The sequence below is a fragment of the Pongo abelii genome, chromosome 21 (genome assembly GCF_028885655.2).
Source record: "Pongo abelii isolate AG06213 chromosome 21, NHGRI_mPonAbe1-v2.0_pri, whole genome shotgun sequence".
Taxonomy (NCBI): domain Eukaryota; kingdom Metazoa; phylum Chordata; class Mammalia; order Primates; family Hominidae; genus Pongo; species Pongo abelii.
In genome coordinates, this window is record NC_072006.2 from 41,067,192 (window position 1) to 41,091,568 (window position 24,377).

Below are 24,377 nucleotides of genomic sequence, written 5' to 3' on the forward strand. Positions count from 1 at the left end.
GGTCCTGGAACCAGTTCCCCACAGATACCAAGGGACAATTCTACTCTTATTCCCACGGGTGTCACTCTAGTTGGAGATGACAAACATTCGGGTAGATCATACAGTGCATGGTAATTCTTGTATATGCTCAATGATTCCCTCCCCACTGTACAGAGAAAAAAATCTCCTAGCCAATTATCCAAGGTTCTCAATAATCTAGTCCACTCTTCCCATTTAACCTCTCCACACTTAACAGTAAGAATTTTCTGGCTGGGCACGGTGGCTCACACCTGTAATCCCAGCACTTTGTGGGGCCAAGGTGGGCGGATCACGAGGTCAGGAGATCGAGACCATCCTGGCCAACATAATGAAACCCCATCTCTACTAAAATACAAAAATTTACCCAGGCATTGTGGCACATGCCTGTAATCCCAGCTACTCAGGAGGCTGAGGCAGGGGGGAATTGCTTGAACCCGGGAGGCAGAGGTTGCAGTGAGCCAAGATTGTGCCACTGCACTGTAGCCTGGGTGACAAAGCAAGACTCCATCTCAAAAAAATGAATGAATTAATTAATTAAAAAAAAAAAGAATTTTCTACCCTGGACAGACAGGTATCCTCATGGTCCCCTAAACACTCTCAGCTCATTCCAGCTTCATGCCTTTGTGCTGCTCCCACTGCCAAATATACCCTTCATTCTCCCTGCTACTCATCCAAACACAACCCTGCCTTCTAGATCTAGCAGATCCTGCCCCTTCACCAGGCTTCTCCCAGAGATCTCCCAACTCTCTGAATCCTCAGAGATCTTACCTGGATCATGCCTTGTGGCACTTGATAAAGCACCGACATCCTGAGCTACGCTTTCATGTCTCACCCTATCCTTTGTTCCCTTTAGCACTTGACACACAGGGAGGTGTGAGGGAGAGTTCTAGACTAGGCAGTAAAGCACTGTTGCCCTGCCTGCCAATTATATTCATTCATTCATTCATTCATTCATTCAATAAATGCCAACTGGCCACATTCTCTGTGCAGACACCTACCATGTGTAGGGTCAGTAAGAGACAATTTTAACAACCTTCTCTACAGGGTTGGCAACTGTGGCTTGGCTCCTCTTCCCTCTACTCACATTCTAGATAATTTAAATAGTTAACTAATATACTGAAGTAACCAGGTTTAGAAACATGAAGTCTATTATCAATTGTATGTTAAACAAGTTAACTACTCAGCTTTGGTAACCGCTGAAAGATGGAGACACTATGAATAACCTTCCAGGGCCACTGGTGAACAACATTAGAAAGCATTATTTACATGTGCACATTTTAATCTTTTATTATTAGGACAATAATGCTAAACCGTATCCATTCCCAACTCCTGTAGGAAGAAATCACTGGCTGACACAGATTCAGACATTTTAAAAGGAAAGAAAGTCAAAGACCTTATTTTCAAAACCATAACCAAATGACTATAACTTAAATGGGAACTTTTCAGCAGATAGAATTACTTTTGGTTTTTACTTAAAAATAAAAAATTGTGCAAAGTTTGTGAGTAACAGGCCACCTACCTGCGGCTTGGTGAAATTTCTGTCTGCACACCACTGAACAAAATGTTGTTTTGCGGCATACAAACTCTTTCTGTCCACCTTCTTACAATATACTCGAATCAGCTGCTCTGCAAATTTCTCTGGCAGAAGTTGTGAAACCTTTTTAAAATGAAGAGATTTCACTATCACCTTGAAGTCACACATTGGAGATATCAGCTGGTCCCTAGGCTCCTAACTATTCCTTTTTTTTTGAGACAAGATCTCCTGTCACCCAGGCTGGAGTGCAGTGGCACAATCACAGCTCACTGAAGCCTTGACCTCCCAGGCGCAAGTGATCCTCCCACCTCAGCCTCCTAAGTAGTTGGAACTACAGGCATGAGCTACCATGCCTAAGTTTTTTATTTTTTGTAGAGATGGGGTCGCGCTTTGTTGGCCAGGCTGATCTTAAGCTCTTCGTCTCAAGTGATCCTCCCGCTTCAGCCTCCCAAAACACTGGGATTACAGGTATGAGCTACTGTGCCAGGCCCACTTTAATTGTAAAGATATGCCTTAAAACCTAATTGCATATAAAATGCTAATTTACTATAAAGATTCGCTACATGCCACTATAGTATATTTGTTTTGCCTAAGTAGTTACCTGGTTTTTAGTAATCCTGATTGCTCTGTTGGGGGCAGTCTTACAATAGAAGCTAACATGATCAATTGGATTCTTTTCTTGCATTCCATAATCCATGTTGATAACCTAAATAAAAGCAATTCACAAGTAATCATATAGCAAGCAGGAGAACTGAACTCAGGGCTGTAGGAGCATAACAAGAAATGGAACAGAGGCCAGGCGCAGTAGCTCACGCCTATAATCCCAGCACTTTGGGAGGCCAAGGCGGGTGAATCACGAGGTCAGGAGTTCGAGACCAGCCTGGCCAACATAGTGAAACCCCACCTTTACTAAAAGTACAAAAATTAGCCAGGTGTGGTGGCATGCGCCTGTAACCCCAGTTACTTGGGAGACTGAGGCAGGAGAATTGCTTGAACCTGGGAGATGGAGGTTGCAGTGAGCCGAGATCGCACCACTGCACTCCAGCCTGGCGACAGAGACTTTGACTCAAAAAAAAAAAAAAAAAAAAAAGAAATGGAACAGAGCCTTCTGGGGATTCGGAAGTAAGAATGTTGATAAGGTGACTCATGGTGGAATAAAAATAACTGGTTCGTGACCACTCTTAGGGATTTGGTATTGAAATCTGGGAAGAATGGGAAATGCACTTGTGTGGTTGATCTAAGTGTGGTGTAAACTCAATCCCTGCTATGTGACAGACACAGATAGACACTAGAGGTACAACAAGGACACTTTAAAATAAAATCCCAGGCTGGACACAGTGGCTCACTTGAGACCAGGAGTTCGAGACCACCCTGGTCAACATGGTGAAACCCTGTCTCTACCAAAAATACTAAAAAAAAAAAAAAAAAAAAAAATATTAGCCAGACGTGGTGTTATGCACCTGTGGTCCAAGCTACTCGGGAGGCTGAGGCACAAGAATTGCTTGAACCCGGCAGGTGGAGGTTGCAGTGAATTGAGATCGCGCCACTGCACTCCAGCCTAGGCAACAGAGCGAGACTCTGCCTCCAAAAATAAATAAGAAAATCCTAGCCCCCACAAACCAGGCAGCCCTAGATTGAAGTTCAACAAATAATTATAAAAGTATTCAACCACCGTTGAAAAGCAAAGGGTGCTTTGAAATGTTCTTACAGGTTACCTGATGTAGCCTAGGGTGCCCGGAGAATGACTGAAACATTTTCCTGGGAAAGTGACTTTACTAAGTGAGCAAGAAACAAACAGGCTTAGGCGGGAAGAAAAAGAATTGCAGGCAGAGGAAACAGCTCAGAGGCAGAGAGGACTGAAACTGTCTCCTGGATTTAGCAACTCTGAAGTCACTGGTGATCCTGGAGAGAGTACAGTGATGGCATCAGAAAAAAAGGTTCAGGAGAAAATGAGAAACAAAAATGTAAGAGGTGCGATGGCTCACGCCTGTAATCCCAACACTTTGGGAGGCCGAAGCCAGTGGATCACGAGGTCAGGATATCAAGACCAGCCTGGCCAATATGGTGAAACCCCATCTCAACTAATAATACAAAAATTAGCCGGATGTGGTGGCAGGCACCTGTAGTCCCGGCTACTCAGGAGGCTGAGGCAGGAGAATCGCTTGAACCCAGGAGCTGGAGGTTGCAGTGAGCAGAGATCGTGCCACTGTACTCCAACCTGGGCAACACAGTGAGACTCCGTCTCAAAAAAAAAAAAAAAATGTAAGAGAAGGCAACTCTTAGAAATTTGGCTGTTCAGAGGAGGCAAGATGTTAAAGAAAACAAAATTACAGCTAGATAGGAGGAGTAAGTTCTAGGGTTCTATAGTACTGTAGGATGACTACAACTATAGTTAACAGTAATTTCCTTTTTTTTGACACAGAGCCTTGCTCTGTTGCCCAGGCTGGACTGCAGTGGCACAATCTCGGCACACTGCAACCTCTGCCTCCTAGGTTCAAGTGGTTCTCCTGCCTCAGCCTCCTAAGTAGCTGGGATTACAGGTATGCACCACCACACCCAGCTAATTTTTGTATTTTTAGTAGAGATGGGGTTTCACCATGTTGACCAGGCTGGTCTCAAACTTCTGGCCTCAAGTGATCCACCCGCCTCAGCCTCCCAAAGTGCTGGGATTACAGGCATGAGCCACCGTGGCCGGCCTAGTTAACAGTAATCTATTACATAGTTTTTTTGATATGGAGTCTCTCTGTCGCCAGGCTAGAATGCAGTGGCTTGATCTCGGCTCACTGCAACCTCCGCCTCCTGGGTTCAAGCGATTTTCCTGCCTCAGCCTCCCAAGTAGCTAGGATGACAGGCGTGTGCCATCATGCCTGGCTAATTTTTTTTTTTTTTTTAATTTTAGTAGAGACAGGGTTTCACCATGTTGGCCAGGATGGTCTCAATCTCCTGACCTTGTGATCTGCCTGCCTCGGCCTCCCAAAGTGCTGGAATTACAGGCATGAGCCACCGTGCCCGGCCTATTACATAGTTTTAAATAGCTTGAAGGAAAATATTGAATATTCCCAACACAGAGAAATGATAAATGTTTGAGATGATGGGTATGCTAACTACCCTGATCTGATCATCAGACATTTATATACACTATGTACCCCATGAAAATAGACAGTTATCATTTGTCAATTTAAAAAATACATAAAATAAAAACATAAAGGAAAAAAAAGACAGCAAGAAAGAAGTGCCTGGAGAGGAATTTGGTGCCTTAGAAAGGTAAGGGAAGATGAGTCTGACCCTGAAAAAGAGGAGAGGGGAAGAGCAGTGTGGTGTTCATGATTTTCTTGAGATAGGCTCTTGCTCTGTTGCCTAGGCTGGAGTGCAGTGGTGCGATCTCAGCTCACTGCAACCTCCACCTCCTGGGCTCAAGCGATCTTCCCACCTCAGCCTCCCGAGTAGCTGGGACTACAGGCATGCACCACCACACCTGGATAATTTTTGTGTTTTTGGTACAGATGGGGTTTTGCTGCAGTAAGCCATGATCATGCCACTGCACTTCAGCCTGGGGCACAGACAGAGACCCTGTCTCAAGATAAACAAAAGTTTAAACTAACATTGGCTGGGTGCAGTGGCTCATGCCTATAATCCCAGCACTTCAGGAGGCTAAGGCAGCAAGATTGCTTGAGGCCAGGAGTTTGAGACCAGCCTGGGCAGCATGGTGAGACCCCATCTGTACAAAAAACTTAAAAATTAGCTGGGCATGGTGGCACATGTCTGTAGTCCTAGCTACTCAGGAGGCTGAGGTGTGAGGATCGCTTGAGCCCAGGAGTTTGAGGTTATAATGAGCTGTGATTACATCACTGCACTCCAGCCTGGGCAACAGAGTGAGACCTTGTCTCTAAAAAATAAATAAATAATTAACACTAAATACAATAAAAAATGAAGTTATTCAGTTACAGCAACCACATGTCAAGTGCTCAACAGCCGCATGCAACTAGTGGCTATGGAAAGGGACATCACTAACCAAGAATATCTCTGTCACTGCAGAAAGTTCTATGGGACAACACTTCTCTAGAACACAAGTAGAATTACCCTAAGCCTTTGACAAGAACAAAGCTGTTTCCCCACTATAAGAATGGGAATACAGAATACAGTGGCAGATGGAGGAAGGCTTGTTTCTTTGGTGAGAAAGGTCTAAGGAGTTGCTACCTAATGGCCTATAGTTTATCTTGGAAATAGGAGCCAAAGGTTGGGTTACTCATGAGGATGAATACAGCTGGAGGTGGGAAGCATGGTTGGAGTTCTGAGAGGAGGGAGGACAGTTTGAAATGATGATGATGATTATTAGTAGTAGTATTTTTTGAGATAAGGATCTTGCTCTGTTGCCCAGGCTGGAGAGCAGTGGCATGATCTTGGCTCACTACAACCTCCGCCTCCCAGGTTCAAGTGATTCTCTTGCCTCAGCCTCCTTGAGTAGCTGAGATTATCAGCACCCATCACCATCCCTGGCTAATTTTTGTATTTTTAGTAGAGACAGGGTTTTGCCATGTTAGCCAGGCTGGTCTTGAACTCCTGACCTCAGGTGATCTGTCTGCCTCGGCCTCCCAAAGTGCTGGGATTGCAGGCGTGAGCCACCGCGCCTGGACTGAAATGATTATTAGAGACTGGGAGAATCACACTAAGCCTGCCAGAAGGCCCAGCTTAGTTTCATGACCGGGAATTTATAGATATGCCTGTACAGTGATAGTATCCAGGAGCATTTATGTGTCGAGGTATGGGTGTGGAGATGTTTAGATTTGATTCATCTAAGTTGTTTGGCCTTCTGCTAGGTAGATGCAAAGAAGGAAAAGAGAGTTGAGGGTAACTGCAGAAAATGAGTGAATTACTGTATCACGTTATCTAAGATACTTTTTTTTTTTGAGATGGAGTCTCACTCTGTTGCCCAGGCTGGAATGCAGTGATGTGATCTCGGCTCACTGCAACCTCTGCCTTCTGGGTTCAAGCAATTCTCCTGCCTCAGCTTCCCAAGTAACTGGGATTACAGGCGTGTGCCACCACGCCTGGCTGATTTTTTGTATTTTTAGTAGAGATGGGGTTTCGCCGTGTTGGGTAGGATGGTCTCAACCTCCTGATTTCAAGTGATTCACTCGCCTTGGCCTCCCAAAGTGCTGGGATTATAGGCGTGAGCCACTGCGCTTGGCCTACATGTGGAGAGAAATGAAGATAGAAGGCCACTGACAAGCTCGAAGAAAGTGAGGACACAATAAACTAGAGGGCCTGATGAGCTAGGAAAACGTGGATGAGGAAGAAAGGGGTTTGTGGACAGAGAAAAGTATGTTTAAACTAGTGATTTTACAGGTAGGGCAGTTTTGAATGTTGATAAGGTCCAGGGTGTAATCTGCTGAGACTATTGGCCTGAGGTGCAGTGCTGTCTCGCTCTGTTGCCCAGGCTGGAGTGCAGTGGAGTGATCTCGGCTCACTGCAACCTCCGCCTCCCAGGTTCAAGCGATTCTCCTGCCTCAGCCTCCTGAGTAGCTGGGACTACAGGCACACACCACCACACCCAGCTAATTTTTGTATTTTTAGTAGCGATGGGGGTTTCACCATGTTGGCCAGGATGGTCTCAATCTCCTGACTTTGTGATCGACCCGCCTCAGCTTCCCAAAGTGCTAGGATTACAGGCATGAGCCACCGTGCCCAGCTCTTTTTTTTTTTGGAGACAGTCTTACTCTGCTGCCCAGGCTGGAGTGCAGTGGTGCAATCTTGGCTCACTGCAACCTCTGCCTCCTGGGTTCAAGCAATCCTCCTGCCTCAGCCTCCCGAGTAGCTGGGACTACAGGCGCAAACCACCAAGCCCGGCTAATTGTTTTGTATTTTTACTAGAAATGGGGTTTTGCCCTGTTGGCCAGGCTGGTTTTGAACTCCTGACTCAGGTGATCCACCCACCTCTGCCTCCCAAAGTTTTGGGATTACAGGCGTGAGCCACCGTGCCTGGCCCCACAACTTTTTCCTCTGTTTGTATGCAGGCAATAAAAAAAATTAAAATGTATTACTTGTGTAATTAAAAAATTTTAATTAATATAGAAAATGTAATCACATGACCACAATTTTATTAAAAATAATGGCAAAACATCACGAATAAAATGTTTTTGTGGTTAATAATATTGGTTCTGTTTGTGAGGGCACAGATGACTTCCTTCCTTTTATCTTTCTGTATTTTTCTAATTTGTTAAAATGAACATGTACTACTTTTATAATGGTGGGTGCTTTATCTTTAAAAAAGTATTCACTCAGTTTATTACTGGGCTAATTACTTACATCCACTATAAAATCTTCAGCCTTCAGTTTCACGTCTAGCAATTCTTTGGGTTTAGCATTGGCAACCTCTTTTGGAAGAGATTCATAGTCCTCCTGGAAAACACAAGACTCCCCATGTTAGAATCCATTTTTCATCAAGTCTTCGAGCCACAAACAGGTACTCTTTATGAAAATGGCACCTAACTAAGAAAAACGATTAGAGATATCCTTAACAAATATAGCTCCTACCAATGTCACTCGTTAAACAAATAGAGCAATTTTTGTAAAAAATTGTAAAAAGTGGCCAGGCGCAGTGGCTCACGTCTATAATCCCAGCACTTTGGGAGCCCCAGGTGGGTGGATCATGAGGTCGGGAGTTCGAGACCAGCCTGACCAACATGATGAAACCCCGTCTCTACTAAAAATACAAAAATTAGCTTGGCGTGGTGGCGGGTGCCTGTAATCCCAGCTACTCGGGAGGCTGAGGCAGGAGAATTGCTTGAATCCGGGAGGTGGAGGTTGCAGTGAGCTGAGATCGCGCCACTGCACTCTAACCTGGGCGACAGAGCGAGACTCTGTCTAAAAACAAACAAACAAACAAAATTCACATTTTGAAAAAAAAAATGTGACATTAACCTATTAGTACAACAAGAGGAAGTAAAGTATAACCCAAGAAATTATTGAGGTAGGATGTGGTTATAAGTATGACTTGTGTTATGGCTTTCTGGCAAAGAGAAAACTCTTCAACAAGTAGGAGGTGAAAATAGATATTTGAGCTAAAGAAGACAGGTATGTGCCATCTGAGAGACTGATATCCTGTGAAGGAACCGAGTCATTACAACAGGTCACCACAGCCTCAATGAAGCTCATGCAGGCACTTTCTTTTGTGGTTCCTTTCCCTTATATTCATTTTCTCATGCTTGAATCTAGCCAAAATTGGAGACCCACTCTCACTTCCTGGATGAGAGCAAAGATTTGGAGTTAAGTTAGACCTGGCTTTTGAATCCTGGCTAAATATGCTTTCATGAGCAAGTAAGTTATTTAATCTCAGTGAAGCCTCAGTTTCTCTATCTGTAAAACAGGCCGAAGACCCCTGCACTGCTGTGAAGATTAAATGAGAATAAATATAAAGCACTTAGTACAGAGTCATAGTATCACGATAGGTTAGTGGTTTCCTCTTGGAGGACAGAGATAACCTTTCACTAATGGAAAGATGCCTGATAACTCACCCTTTTAATCTTTACTTGTCCTGTTGGCTGGGTCTCACCCACATACTTGAATAGATTACGGTATTCAATTTGTTTTAAAATCTCTCGTGCGTCTTTCAATTTGGGATCAGTAGAGTATAAAATCTCCAGAAAAATGTTATCTGCCAATTTGATGACATTTCAGTTATATTAAAATAAAAACACAGAGTTAAAGAATTATATAGTGCTATTCTACTGAAATGATCTTAACAGGCAGTTCACAAATGTAGGTACATTATTTTAGCAATGTGAGAAAATTTTTTAAAAGACTTAAGTGAGCGCCTCTGCCCGGCCGCCCCGTCTGGGAGGTGAGGAGCGCCTCTGCCTGGCCGCCACCCCTTCTGGGAGGAAGTGAGGAGCGTCTCTGCCCGGCCGCCCCGTCTGGGAAGTGAGGAGCGCCTCTGCCCGGCCGCCCTGTCTGGGAGGTGAGGAGCGCCTCTGCCTGGCCGCCACCCCGTCTGGGAGGAAGTGAGGAGCGTCTCTGCCCGGCCGCCCCGTCTGGGAAGTGAGGAGCGCCTCTGCCAGGCCGCCCGGTCTGGGAAGTGAGGAGCGCCTCTGCCCGGCCGCCCCCTCTGGGAAGTGAGGAGCGCCTCTGCTCGGCTGCCCCGTCTGGGAAGTGAGGAGCGCCTCTGCCCGGCCGCCCCGTCTGGGAGGTGAGGAGCGCCTCTGCCCGGCTGCCACCCGGTCTGGGAGGAAGTGAGGAGCGCCTCTGCCCGGGCGGCCCCGTCTGGGAAGCGAGGAGCGCCTCTGCCTGGCCGCCCTGTCTGGGAGGTGAGGAGCGCCTCTGCCCGGCTGCCCTGTCTGGGAGGTGTACCCAACAGCTCCGAAGAGACAGCGACCATCGGGAGCGGGCCATGAGGACGATGGCGGTTTTGTTGAAAAGAAGGGGGGGAAGTGTGGGGAAAGGAAGGAGAGATCAGATTGTTGCTGTGTCTGTGTAGAAAGAGGTGGGCATAGGAGACTCCATTTTGTTCTGACTAGGAGAAATTCTTCTGCCTTGGGATGCTGTTGATCTATGGCCTTTCCCCCAGCCCCCTGCTCTCTGAGACATGTGCTGTGTCAACTCAGGGTTAAATGGATTAAGGGCGGTGCAAGATGTGCTTTGTTAAACAGATGCTTGAAGGCAGCATGCTCTTCAAGAGTCATCACCACTCCCTAATCTCAAGTACCCAGGGGCACAAACACTGCAGAAGGCCGCAGGGACCTCTGCCTAGGAAAACCAGAGACCTTTGTTCATGTGTTTATCTCCCGACCTTCTCTCCACTATTATCCTATGACCCTGCCATATCCCCCTCTCCGAGAAACACCCAAGAATGATCAATAAATACTTCATAAATAAAAAAAAAAAAAAAAAAAAAAAGACTTAAGTGAAAAAACCTTTTAAAACTGTTCCAGTCTGCCAGTCATAGTGGCTCATGCCTGCAATCCCAGCACTTTGAGAGGCCGAGGCGGGCGGATCACTTGAGGTAAGGAGTTCAAGACCAGCCTGTCCAACATGGTGAAACCCTGTCTCTACTAACAATACAAAAAAATTAGCTGGGTGTAGTGGCGGGCGCCTGTAATCCCAGCTACTCAGGAGGCTGAGGCAGGAGAATTGCTTGAGCCCTGAAAGTGGAGGTTACAGTGAGCCAAGATTGTGCCATTGCACTCAAGCCTGGGCAACAAGAGTGAGACTCTGTCTCAAAAAAAAAAAAGTTCCTGTCAATGTCTTGGATTTACTTCCAGGTAATCCAGAGAGTGGGGAAGGATAGAGAGAAATAAGACTGCATTGGAATTGATGACTGCTGAGCTGGGTGATGGGCACATAAAGGTGTATGGATTTATTGTTGACATGTTTTATTTTGTCTTTAAAAAAGAATGGTGGCTAGGCGCTGTGGCTCACACCTGTGATCCCAGCAATTTGGGAGGCCAAGGCAGGTGGATCACCTGAGGTCAGGAGCTCGAGACCAGCCTGGCCAACATGGCAAAACCATGCCTCTACCAAAAATACAAAAATTAGCTGGGCATGGCGGTGCATGCCTGTGGTCCCAACTACTCAGGAGGCTGAGGCAGGAGAATCGCTTGAACCCTGGAGGTGGAGGTTGCAGTGAGCCGAGATGGCGCCACTACACTCCCACCTGGGTGACAGACTGACACTATCTAAAAAAATAAAAATAAAAAAAAGAGAACGGTCCTGAAGTATTTACAAGCAAAATTATGTCCAGGATCTGCTTCAAAATAGTCCAGTGTTTGACAAGAGTGGGTAGATGAGGAGATGAAGCAAAACTGCCATGTGTTGATAACTGTTGAAGCTAAGTGACAGGTACATGGCTTTGTAAATTTCTATAATAATAAAACAATGATTTTTTAATGTCCCATTCGATGATGAGAGTAGAAGAAACGTTTTTCCTTTCTTTTTCTCCCAATTTTTATTTTGAAAAATTTCAAAATAAAATATCCTTCACTTAAATTCAACAATTGTTAATGTTTTTCTGCACGCTTTCTCCATATATATATCTCTGTGCAATTTTTTTTTTTTTTGAGACAGAGTCTTGCTTTGTCACCCAGGCTGGAGTGCAGTGGCGTGATCTTGGCTCACTGCAACCTCTGCCTCCCAGGTTCAAGTGATTCTCGTGCCTCAGCCTCCTGAGTAGCTGGGACTACAGGTACATGCTACCACGCCCAGCTAATTTTTGTATTTTCAGTAGAGATTGGGTTTCCCCATGTTGGCCAGGCTGGTCTCGAACTCCTGGCCTCAAGTGATCCACTCACCTCAGCCGCCCAAAGTGCTGGGATTCCAGGCATGAGCCACTGCACCTGGCCTTTTTTTTTTTTTTTTAAGGAGACAACGTCAGGTTCTGTGGCCTAGGCTGAAGTGCAGTGGCGCGATCATAGTTCACTGCAGCATCAAAGTCCTGTGCTCAAGCAATCTTCCTGCCTCAGCCCTTGAGTAGCTGGGACTACAGACGTACACCACCATGCCTGGCTAAATTTTTGTTTGTTTGTTTTTGAGACAGGGTCTCGCTCTGTTGTCAGGCTGGAGTGAAGTGGCACGTAATCATGGCTCGCTGCATCCTTGACCACCTGGGCTCAGGCAATCCTCATGCCTCAGCCTCCTGAGTAACTGGGACTACAGGCACATGCCACCATGCCCAGCTAAACCAAAAGCTAGTTTAAATGTAAATATAATTTGAAAAAATTAATCTTCCTGCCTCAGTCTCTTGAACAGCTGGGACTAAAGGCACATGCCGCCACACCTGGATAAAGATGATTTTTTTTTTTTTTTTTTTTTTAGACAGAGTCTCACCCTGTTACCCAGGCTGGAGTGCAATGGTGCGATCTCGGCTCACTGCAACCTCCGCCTCCTGGGTGCAAATGATTCTCCTGCCTCAGCCTCCAGAGTAGCTGGGATTACAGGCGCCAGGCTGGTCTTGAACTCCTGACCTCGTATCTGCCCACTTCGGCCTCCCAAAGTGCTGAGATTACAGGCGTGAGCCACCATGCCCGGCTGACTTTTTAAAATATGGCATCACTTGCATTATTATGAATGAAAATTAAAAGTAAATATCTTCAGCTTGTTCAATTTTTTTTTTTTACTTTTATTTTACTTATTTATTTATTTTATTTTTGAGAAGGAGTCTTGCTCTGTCATCCAGGCTGGAATGCAGTGGTGCCTTCTCAGCTCATTGCAACCTCCGCCTCCTGGGTTCAAGTGATTCTCGTGCCTCAGTCTCCGAGTAGCTGGGACTACAGGCACCCGCCACCACGCCCAGCTCATACTTTGTATTTTTAGTAGAGACAGGGTTTCACCATGTTGGTCAGGCTGGTCTTGAACTCCTGAACTCAAGTGATCCACCTGCCTCAGCCTCCGAAGATGTTGGGATTATAGGCGTGAGCCACCCTGCCTAGCCTTACATGTATATTTTTAAAGAACAATGTATATAGTTCTTGTAATTTAATTTTTAAATTTTTTCTCTATTATTATTATTATTTGATACAGGGTCTCGCTCTGTTACCCAGGCTGGACTTCAGTGGTGCAATCTTGGTTCACTGCAACCCCGACCTCCTGGGCTCCAGTGATCCCCCAACCTCAGCATCCTGAGTAGCTGGGACTACAGGCACGTACCACCATGGCTAATTTTTAAATTTTTATAGAAACAGAGTTTCACCATGTTGCCCAGGCTGGTCTCAAACTCCTGGGCTCAAGTGATCCAATTGCCTTGGTTTCCCAGAGTGCTGGGATTATAGGCATGAGCCACCTTGTCTGGCCTATTATTTATCTTTTGATTGAATTTACTGAAAGGTAATGTGAAATCTGTCAAGTTGAATAATAAAAATTTGGGCTTGTATTTTACATGCCTTTTCCCCCCATATCATTTTTCTAGTAATTCATTTTTATCATACTTTACAGAAATATCAATCTGCAAGGGGTTGGTAATTTTAAAAACTGGTTCTTCAAACATAGTTTAGGAGGAGCTAGTTTAGGTTTCATTCTGTCAGTGTGCAGCAAATAGAATCCAGCTGTGGTAGAACAGCAGCACTCTTGGCAGGAAGCTACAGTAGAGTGATTTGGCTGTGTCTTAGGTCACTTGGCTTCTGTTGTTTTTCTCCATTTTCAGAGCCTCCAGCCTTTCCATGGATTCTGTAAGCTATGTGATTGCTTTCCAATTTTATTTATTTTTTTATTTTATTTTTTATTCATGTTTGAGACAGAATCTTGCTCTGTTGCATAGGCTGGAGCGCAGTGGTACGATCTCAGCTCACCACAACCTCTGTCTCCTGGGTTCAAGCAATTCTCCTGCCTCAGCCTCCTGAGTAGCTGAGATTACAGGTGCGCACCACCACGCCTGGCTCATTTTTGTATTTTTAGTAGAGACGGGGTTTTACAATTTTGGACAGGATGGTCTCGAACTCCTGACCTCAGGTAATCTGCCCGCCTTGGCCTCCCAAAGTGCTGGGATTACAGGCGTAAGCCACCGTGCCTGGCCCAATTTTATTTTTAGTTAAACATTTTCATAATTTGTAACTAAGAACTCTGATTGGTGTACACTTTTTGTTCTACTTCTTTTGCTTTATCTCAGTCAACACTTTCCCACATTAAAGAACCAGCTGTGGCTGGGCAGGGTGGCTCACACCTGTAATGCCAGCACTTTGGGAGGCCGAGGCGGATGGATCATCTGAGATCAGGAGTTCCAGACTAGCCTGGCTGACATGGTGAAACCCCGTCTCTAGTAAAAATACAAAAAAATTAGCTGGGCGTGGTGGTGGGCACCTGTAATCCCAGCTACTCAGGAGGCTGAGGCAGGAGAATCGCTTGAACCCAGGAGGCGGAGGTTGCAGTGAGCCGAGATCGTGCCATTGCATTACAGCCTGGGCTACAAGAGCAAAACTGTCCCAAAAAAAAGAAAAAAAAAAGAACCACCTTTACCCTTTACCTCTCTTTGCTCCTTTCCACACTAAGCTGCAGATTTTGTTTCTGCAGAAGTGTGGACAGATGTTCCTGGCATCTTGTCTTTTTATAATGAAAATAATGTTAAATGGCCAAGTCAGTTTTTTGGTGTTCAGTATTAATCCAGGTATGAGTTAAATAATGACAAGTCTGGGCAACATATTGGGACCCTGTCTCTACAAAAATTAAAAAAATTACTCAGGTGTAGCTGGGCGGTGTCTCACGCCTGTAATCCCAGCACTTTTGGAGGCTGAGGCGGGCAGATCATGAGGTCAGGAGATCAAGACCATCCTGGCTAACAAGGTGAAACCCCATCTCTACTAAAAATACAAAAATCAGCCAGGCGTGGTGGTGGGCACCTGTGGTCCCAGCTACTCAGGAGGCTGAGGCAGGAGAATGGTGTGAACCCGGGAGGCGGAGCTTGCAGTGAGCCGAGATTGCGCCACTGCACTCCAGCCTGGGTGACAGAGCAAGACTCCGTATCAAAAAAAAAAAAAAAAAAATTGCCCAGGTGTGGTGGCACATGCCTATAGTCCCAAGTAGCCAAGTCAGCTACTTGGCTGAGGCTGAGGCAAGAGGATCACTTGCGCTCTGGAGGTTGAGGCTGCAATAAGCTGTGATGGCACCACTGCACTCCAGCCTGGATGACAGAATAAAATCTTGTCTGAAAATAAATAAATAAATAAAAATTAAATTTAAAAGTTAAATAATGGGCCGGGCGTAGTGGCTCACGTCTGTAATCCTAGCACTCTGGGAGATGGAGGCGGGTGGATCACATGAGGTCAGGAGTTCGAGAAGAGCCTGGCCAATATGGTAAAACCCCGTCTCTACTAAAAATACAAAAATTAGCTGGGCATGGTGGGGCATGCTCTCAGCTACCCAGGAGACTGAGGCAGGAGAATTGCTGAAACCCAAGAGGTGGAGGTTGCAGTGAGCCAAGATTGCGCCAGTGCACTCCAGCCTAGGTGACAGAGCGAGACTCCATCTCCAAAAAAAAAAGTTAAATAATGTATATTGAGTACTTATGTATCAAGTCTATACTAGGTGCTATGCCTCGTTTAAACATCACAACAAAACTATATGCTAGGTATCATTACCCTCATTTTATAGATGAAAGGTTCAGATAGGTCAAATCCCTTTATCAAAGTCACTTTATTGGTACAAGACAGAAATAAAACTCAAATTCAAAAGGAGATAATTACTTGGGAAGCTAAAATCCTCCCATCGGCTGTGTACAGTGGGTCACACCTGTAATCCTAGCACTTTGGGAGTCAAGGCAGGAAGATCGCTTGAGCCCAGGAATTTGAGAGAAGCCTGGGCAATATAGTGAGACCCTTTCTTTATTTTTTTAAAATTAAATAATTATCTTTAAAAATGAAAAATAAAACAAAGAAAAATAACTCATTGGCAATTCAGGGACATCTTACAGATTATCTGAGATGGACCATCTATGTTACCTGTTACTTCTTACCTGTCAGCTTAGTATAGGCTTCCATGTCGTCAATTGCTGTAGAAATGCCATACTTTTTTCCTCCAGCACCTGTAATCTCTATGTAGTCGTCTGCTTTGAGGAAAGCATCTGTAATCCTAAAAATCATTTTGCAAAAATTTATGTTTATGAGAAATTTTGAATATTTGCCTTATGTCTTACTTAAGGAAATCTTTCTACTTTAGGGAAATAAAATGAGGCACAATGTTCTAAAGACAACTGCTTCTCCACCGTACTAAATTTGTGCTTGGTGAGCTGTGAGCTGCCATGCTTACTGTGTTCCAGGCACTGTGGCAGGGCTTTGCATTCCACCATCTTCTTTAATCTTCCCAACAATAAGGTAGGTGTATTCAGCCCTCATTTTATAGATGCAGAAATGAAGTAAATTTTGATTTAACCAAGTTAGGAAGAAACAGTGCCAGGCTTTGAAACTAGATCTCTCTGAATTACAAAACAACAACAACAACAACAAAAACTCTTACCAAAGAATTAACATGCAAATAGGAGAATGTATTCCAAGTAATCTGCTCATGACAAAGGATAGGTAAAAAATAGGAATGAAGATATACTTCCTCAACACAAATGTGAAAACAAACATGAAAAGTTAATCAATTTAAGGCTATTTTAGAGACATGGAAGAAGTAACTTGACTCACACCCAGTGTTTGATAACTCCTCATGGGTCTTTGAGTCACGGAGATACCTGGCTGTACAGTGGTTCTGACTGGGTCAGGAACAGGTAAAATTCCTGTTGGTTTTACCATTTGGTACTAATTTTGATAAATATTTGACAGGATACAAATAGACATTAATCTTAATCCTTAAAGTTAATTTTTGTCATTAATCTCAGAATTTAAATATTCATGTCCTACCTCCCATTCTCCTGATGAGAATGGTGTGTAAGTGACTACCTGTGCTGAGGTCCTGAGTGATCTCAGCACTCCTGCTTCACATCTGGCCTAAGCCAGCTCTTCTTCCCTTCATCTGCCCCTTTATCCACTTCCCTCCTTTTCCTCCAACTAAATTAACTTTATGCTAGATTTTTTTCTTTAAGGAAACCATTTTCAATTTAATCACTTAATATTCACTTGCACTCATCTAGAAATGTCTAGTTGAGCCTAGTATGATACTCTAGCCAAGTATCAAGGAAAATTTTATAGGGAAATGACAATCAAGTTTCTTACATTGTATCAATAATGTTGCCAACTTTGTGTTGATAAGCTCTACGGTGTAAAGAGTTGCGAGTGTGGAACATGTCATACAGATTTCCAACTTCCTGCAGGAAAACATGAAGTAAATATTAATAGGATCAGATTATGTTAACCTTATTAGAGACAAGTATATAGGACAAGGAAGGAAAAGGGATAGTGGCAGACAAGAGGGCTATGCAGCGGGGCTTTTTCATTAATACCTTTGACCCCACTAAAAAATGAGGAGGCAGATTAGTAAAGCCATTTATTGGCTTGCAACTTTCATTTTTTTTTTATTTTTATTTTTTTAAAGATGAGGTCTTGCTATGTTGTACAGGCTGGTCTTAAGTGATCTTCCCACCTCAGCCTTGCTGTGGGATAACACACATCAGCCACTGTGCCCAGCTAACTTTCATTCTTTGTTTTTTTTTTTTTTTTTTTGAGACGGAGTCTCGCTCTGTTGCCCAGGCTGGAGTACAAGTCTTTCATTGCAAGAACTTTCATTCTTTTTCTTTTTTTTTTTTTTTTTTTTTTGAGATGGAGTCTTGCTCTGTTGCCCAGGCTTGAGTGCAGTGGTGCCATCTTGGCTCACTGCAAGCTTTGCCTCCTGGGTTCATGCCATTCTCCCGCCTCAGCCTCCCGAGTAGCTAGGACTACAGGCGCCTGCCACCAAGCCCGGCTAATTTTTTTGTATTTTTAGTAGAGATGGGGTTTCACTGTGTTAGCCAGGATGGTCTCAATTTCCTGACCTCGTGATCTGCCCGCCTTGGCCTCCCATAGTGCTGGGATTACAGACGTGAGCCACTGTGCCCGGCCAAGAACTTTCATTCTTAATAAACTAGGCCAGGTGCGATGGCTCACGCCTATAACCCCAGCACTTTGGGAGGCCGAGGTGGGCAGATCACCTGAGGTCAGGAGTTCAAGACCAGCCTGGCCAACATGGTGAAAGCCTGTCTCTACAAAAATACAAAAATTAGCTGGGCATGATGGCGGGTGCCTGTAATCCCAGCTACTAGGGAGGCTGAGGTGGGAGAATCACTTGAACCCAGGAGGCGGAGGTTGCAGTGAGCTGAGATCACGCCATTGCACTCCAGCCTGGGCGACAAGAGCAAGACTCCATCTCAAAGAAAAAACAAAAAACAAAAAACAAAACCCTAAAATCTATCACATGCTCAAACTCTGTGACAGGTTCTGTTTTAGGCATCTTAAATTAAATATATATATATTTTAATAATCCTCCCAATAACTCTAGGAAATAGGTATTACTATTCTTATGTTCTTCATTCTTGACTTTCTTTTTTTTTTTTTTTTTTAGACAGTCTCGCTCTGTCACCCAGGTTGGAATGCAGTGGCACACAATCTTGGCTCACTGCAACCTCCACCTCCCAGGTTCAAGCGATTCTCATACCTCACCCTCCTGAGTAGCTGGGATTACAGGTGTATGCTACCACGCCTGGCTAATTTTTGTATTTTCAGTAGAGACAGGGTTTCACCATGTTGGCCAGGATGGTCTCAAACTCGTTAGCCCAAGAGATTTGCCCACCTCGGACTTGCAAAGTAGTGGGACTACAGGTATGAACCACCACGCCTAGCCCTTCTTGACTTTCTATAGTATAGTACTATACTACTTTTTGATTACATGACTGCCATCTAACAGGGACCTAGTGATTTCAGCTGTTTAACTATAGTTGACCTTTAACAACACATGTTTGAACTGTGAGAGTTCACTTATACAGATTTTCTTGCCCCGCTGCCACCCCGAGACAGTAAGACCAATCCTTCCTCTTCCTGAGCCTACTTAATGTGAAGACGATGAGGATGAAGACCTTTATGATGATCCACTTCCACTTAATGAATAGTAAATATACTTTCTCTGCCTTATGAATTTTTTTTTTTTTTTGAGGTGGAGCCTTGCTCTGTCACCCAGGCTGGAGTGCAGTGGCATAATCTCGGCTTACCACAGCCTCTGCCTCCCGGGTTCAAGTGATTTTTCTGCCTCAGCCTCCCAAGTAGCTGGGATTACAGGCACTCGCCACTGCGCCCAGCTAATTTTTGTATTTTGAGTAGAGACGGAGTTTCACCATGTTGCCCAGGTTGGCCAGGCTGGTCTCCAACTTCTAACCTCAGGTGATCTGCCCACCCTGGCCTCCCAAAGTGCTGGGAATACAGGCGTGAGCCACGGCGCCTGGCCTTGCCTTATGATTTTCTTAATAACATTTTGTTTTCTCTAGGTTACTTTATTGTAAGAATACAGTAGATGGGGTGTGGCAGCTCACACATGTAATACCAGCACTTTGGGAGGCCAAGGAGGACAAGTTGCTTGAGGTCAGAAGTTCGAGACCAGCCTGGGGAACATAGCGAAACCCTGTCTCTACCAAAAAAAAAATAGAAAAATTAGCCCAGTATAGTGGCATGCGCCTGTGGTCCCAGCTACTCGGGAAGCTGAAGTGGGAGATTTGCTTGAGCTGGGAAGGTGGAGGTTGCAGTGATTTGAGATCGCACCACTACACTCCAATCTGGGTGACAGAGTAAGATCCTGTATCCAAAAAGAAAAAAAAGAATATGGTATATGATATATGTAACATTCAAAATAGGCTGGATACAGTGGCTCACACCTATAATCATAGCACTTTAGGAGGCTGAGGTGGATCGGTTGCTTGAGCCCAGGAGTTTGAGACCAGCCTGGGCAACACAGTGAAACCCCACCTCTGTAAAATAAATTTCAGAATTAGCCAAGCATAGGCCTGTAGTCCCAGCTACTCGGGAGGCAGAGGAGGAAGAATCAGTTGAGCCCAGGAAGTCAAGGCTACAATACACTATGATAGTGCCACTGTACTCCAGCCTGAGTGACACAGCAAGACCCTGTCTGGAAAGAAAACAAACTAACAAAAAAATACAAAATGTGTGTAACTGACCATTAAGGTTATCAATAAGGCTTCTGGTCAACAGGAGGCTATTTAGTTAAGTTTTTGGGAAATCAAAAGTTATATGCAGGCCAGGTACAGTGGCTCACACCTATAATGCCAGCACTTTGGGAGGCCGAAGCGGGTGGATCACTTGAGGTGAGGAGTTCGAGACCAGCCTGGCCAACATGGTGAAACCCCGTTTCTACTAAAAAGATAAAAATTAGCTGGGCGTGGTAGCATGCATCTGTAAACCTAGCTAGTCACGAGGCTGAGACAGAAGAATCACTTGAACCCAGGAGGCAGAGCTTGCAGTGAGCCAAGATCGTGCCACTGCACCCCAGCCTAGGCAACAGTGGGAGACTCCATCTCCAAAAAAAAAAAAAAGAAAAGTTTTATACAGATTTTCAACTAGGAGAGGGGGCAGCACCCCTAAACACCATTTTGTTCAGGTGTCAACTGTATAAAATTTTTCAACACTAATACAGTGATTAAAAATGAGACTCTGGGCCAGGCGCAGTGGCTCACGCCTGTAATCCCAGCACTTTGGGAGGCCGAGGTGGGCGGATCACGAGGTCAAGAGATTGAGACCATCCTGGCTAACACAGTGAAACCCTGTCTCTACTAAAAATACAAAAAAAATTAGCCGGACATAGTGGCGAGCGCCTGTAGTCCCAGCTACTAGGGAGGCTGAGGCAGGAGAATGGCGTGAACCCGGGAGGCGGAGCTTGCAGTGAGCCGAGATCGTGCCACTGCACTCCAGCCTGGGTGACAGAGCGAGACTCCATCTCAAAAAAAAAAAAAAAAGAGAGAGACTCTGGAACCAAACTTTTTGGGTTGAAATTCCAACTCTACCACTTGTTAATTATATGCCTTCTCTGTGCCTTAATTTGCTTGCCTGTTGAATGGAATAATAATATCTGTCTTACAGGGTTATACGGAATGAGTAGATCCATCCAAAGCACTGAAAGTGATGCCTCATACAAGCCAGGCATGATAGTGTGCACCTGTAGTCCCAGCTACTTGAGAGGCTGAGGAGGGAGGATCACCTGAGCTCAGGAGTTCAAGACTAGCCTGGGCAACACAGTGAGATCCTATTTCAAAAAAGAATGCAACCAAACAAAAAAACCCCAAAACCAGTGTCTAACTCAAAACTTAATAAATGTCCATTTTAATTTTATTATTATTTAATAATGCATTAGGAGGGAAGAGACTAAAGATATTTACAAATCCTAGGAATTAAGTAAAGAGATTGACGATTTACCAATTATTCCAAATTGTTAAATGGTTATTTCCAAATTTCAGACCAGGAACAACATTCTTCTTATTGCCTCCTCTGGCACAGCTTACCTTATCTCTAGCACAAATACGCAACTCATTGTCTACTTTACAGACACGGGCAAACTTAATAAAGCGCTTGTAATCAAAATTATTTTGGATTCCAAGATGATGGCAGTCCCTAGAAGGATTCCAAAGCAGAGAGATGAAATTTTTCAATAAGGAAGCTGTACCTTAAATAGTAATACTAAATTTATATAAATATTTTAGCCAACTTTTCAGAAGTGTTCAGTGCATACCTGGCAAAATAATCCCATTTGTCCACATCAATGCCATTTCTTTTATTAGACACTATCTCATAAAGGAAGCTTTTCTTTTTAGGACGCCCTTTATATGGCCACTGGAAGGCAAGAAAACCCACTGGAAGTTTTAGGATAGGCACCAAATCTATTTACAAACAAAGCAAAGCAATTTTATTAATCTGTAAATTATAAACAGATACTTGACTGGGAATACGAGATAAACTAGAAGGTTCTATTCTTTCTTTCTTCCACTTCATTTCAAAACTAGTAGAAAGGGAAAAGAAATGCTAAGGTATATGATACCCTATTGTTACCACATTTCCTTGTGCCACTGAAAAGATCTTAACTCTATTACATTTCCCAAAACCAACAACTTTTGTGTTTTCTTGGTTTATAAGTTTTTGAAAAATATAAAATCTAGGCCAGGCATGGTGGCTCACGCCTGTAATCCCATCACTTTGGGAGGCCGAGGAGGGCGGATCACGAGGTCAGGAGTTCGAAACCAGCCTGGCCAAGATGGTGAAACCCTGTCTCTACTAAAAATACAAAATTAGCTGGGCATGGTAGCAAGCGCCTGTACTCCCAGCTACTCGGGAGGCTGAGGCAGGAGAATCGCCTGAACTTAGGAGGCAGAGGTTGCAGTGAGCTGAGGTTGTGCCACTGCCCTCTAGCCTGGGCAACAGAGCAAGACACCATCTCAAAAATAAATAAATAAATAATATAAAATCTAATAATAAACTAACAATGCTTGAATTCATGCATTAAAACAGTACTATCTTTCAAAGTAGCTACACACCTAGTCTAAATAATATGCATTGTTGAATGTATTTTTTGAGCTCCTTTTTTTTGGAAATAGGATATTTGCTACAAAACTCATCTGTTTATCTTATACTGTTAAGTACACTTGTATATATTTGAGGAAACAGCCCTAAAAGTCTTAGGGGGAAATTATTTCCCAACTTTATTTTTAATTAAAAAAATACAGAAGATCAAAAAGGAAACAAAACAGATTTTCCATTGAACCAGTTCAACTTTTTTGTAGATCTTCCTATATTTAAATATTTCAAATATGATTTTTTTTTTAAATTTGTAGACAGGATCTAGCTCTGTTGCCCTGGCTGGAGTGCAGTTGCACAATCACAGATCACTGCAGCCTGCCTCAGCCTCCCAAGCATCTGAGACTACAGGCATGAGACACGGTTTCAGTATGTTACCCAGGCTGATCTCAAACTCCTGGGCTCAAGTGATCCTCTCATCATGGCCTCCCAAAGTGCTGGGATTACAGGCATGAGCCACTGAGCCTGGCCAAATATGTTCATTTTAATGGTTAAATAAAATATACACATTTACATTCCAAACAAAGTTACTTTAGGCTTCTATATAAAATATTGCAGGCCAGGTATGGTGGCTCATGCCTGTAATCCCAGTATTTTGGGAGGCCAAAGTGGGAGAATCACTTGAGCCCAGGAGTTCGAAACCAGCTTAGGCAACATAGCGAGACCACATCTCCAAAAAAAAATATTTTTTAAATGAATAAAATACTGCATATATATTCACTAAAAAAGAATTTATGGCCGGGCGCGGTGGCTCACGCCTGTAATCCCACCACTTTGGGAGGCTGAGGCGGGTGGATCACCTGAGGTCAGGAGTTTGAGACCAGCCTGGGCAACATGGTGAAACCCCGTCTCTACTAAAAATACGAAGATTTGCTGGGCGTGGTGGCACACACCTGTAATCCCAGCTACTCAGGAGGCTGAGGCAGAAGAATTGCTTGAGCCTGGGAGACAGAGGTTGCACTGTGCTGAGATCATGCCACTGTACTCTAGCCTGGCCGACAGAGTAAGACTCTATCTCAAAAAAAAAAAAAAAAAAAAGAAAGAAAGAAAAGAATTTATGCCAAGCACAGTGGCTCACACCTGTAATCTCAGCACTTTCAGAGGCAGAGCTGGGCAGATCACTTGAGCTCAGGATTTCAAGACTAACCTGGGCAACGTGACAAAACCCCATCTCTACAAAAAATACAAAAATTAGCTGGGCATCGTAGTGCACGTTTGTGGTCCCAGCTACTCAGGAGGCTGAGGTAGGAGGATCACTTGAGCCTGGGAGGTGGAAGTTGCAGTGAGCTGAGATTGCACCACTGCACTCCAGCCTGTGTGACAGAGTAAGACCCTGTCTCAAAAAAGAATTTCTGTATATATATTTTTGGGAAGTAACTTCTAACTAATTCAGTTGAGAGGTAGAAAAAAATATAAGCCTTTTATTTTTTGCATTAAACAGTAGAAACATAGAACTCATATTTTATCATTTAGCCTCTAAAATAGCCAAATGTATAACTCAGAAGGAATCATGAAAAGGCTAGATGAAAAGCACCAGTCAGTTAAAATTAAGCTGTACATAAACTTACCAATGAATCTTCGACAGGTGATTCAAGTGGTCCTACAATTTGTTCCTTGACAAAGCAAATATCTTCTTCAGGGATGAGACCATATTGTTCCATGACAGGCTTGATTCCATTAGAATTAATAAGGTGCTCAAACATCATAACTGAGCCTTGTTCATGCTAGGAAAAGTAAGCACAATATGATGTGTTAAAGATTCTAGCCCATTGGGGGCCCTGACTAACAAAATTATCCTCAATTCCAAGTAATTCTGAGATAAGGGTCTATTGCATATTAATTCTCTAGTTTCTAACCACAATCTTAAG

The 24,377-nt window shown here is 44.0% G+C and overlaps 1 protein-coding gene across 2 annotated transcripts in view; it reads right to left on the reverse strand.

Annotated features, from left to right (window-relative positions):
• The window catches only part of SAMHD1 (SAM and HD domain containing deoxynucleoside triphosphate triphosphohydrolase 1), a 62,639-nt gene that overhangs the window by 5,999 nt on the left and 32,263 nt on the right, over positions 1 to 24,377 (reverse strand). Inside the window, exons 7-15 of one of the 2 annotated variants that reach the window (XM_002830274.6) lie at positions 24,078 to 24,233; positions 21,671 to 21,771; positions 21,444 to 21,552; positions 17,185 to 17,276; positions 15,984 to 16,099; positions 9,067 to 9,206; positions 7,859 to 7,951; positions 2,154 to 2,258; positions 1,538 to 1,675 (exon numbers count right to left, since the gene is read on the reverse strand). In XM_002830274.6, the coding sequence (XP_002830320.2) occupies positions 1,538 to 1,675; positions 2,154 to 2,258; positions 7,859 to 7,951; positions 9,067 to 9,206; positions 15,984 to 16,099; positions 17,185 to 17,276; positions 21,444 to 21,552; positions 21,671 to 21,771; positions 24,078 to 24,233 (1,050 nt within the window). The remainder of the gene's footprint in view (positions 1 to 1,537; positions 1,676 to 2,153; positions 2,259 to 7,858; positions 7,952 to 9,066; positions 9,207 to 15,983; positions 16,100 to 17,184; positions 17,277 to 21,443; positions 21,553 to 21,670; positions 21,772 to 24,077; positions 24,234 to 24,377) is intronic. The other variant, XM_054542238.2, reaches the window with a different exon arrangement.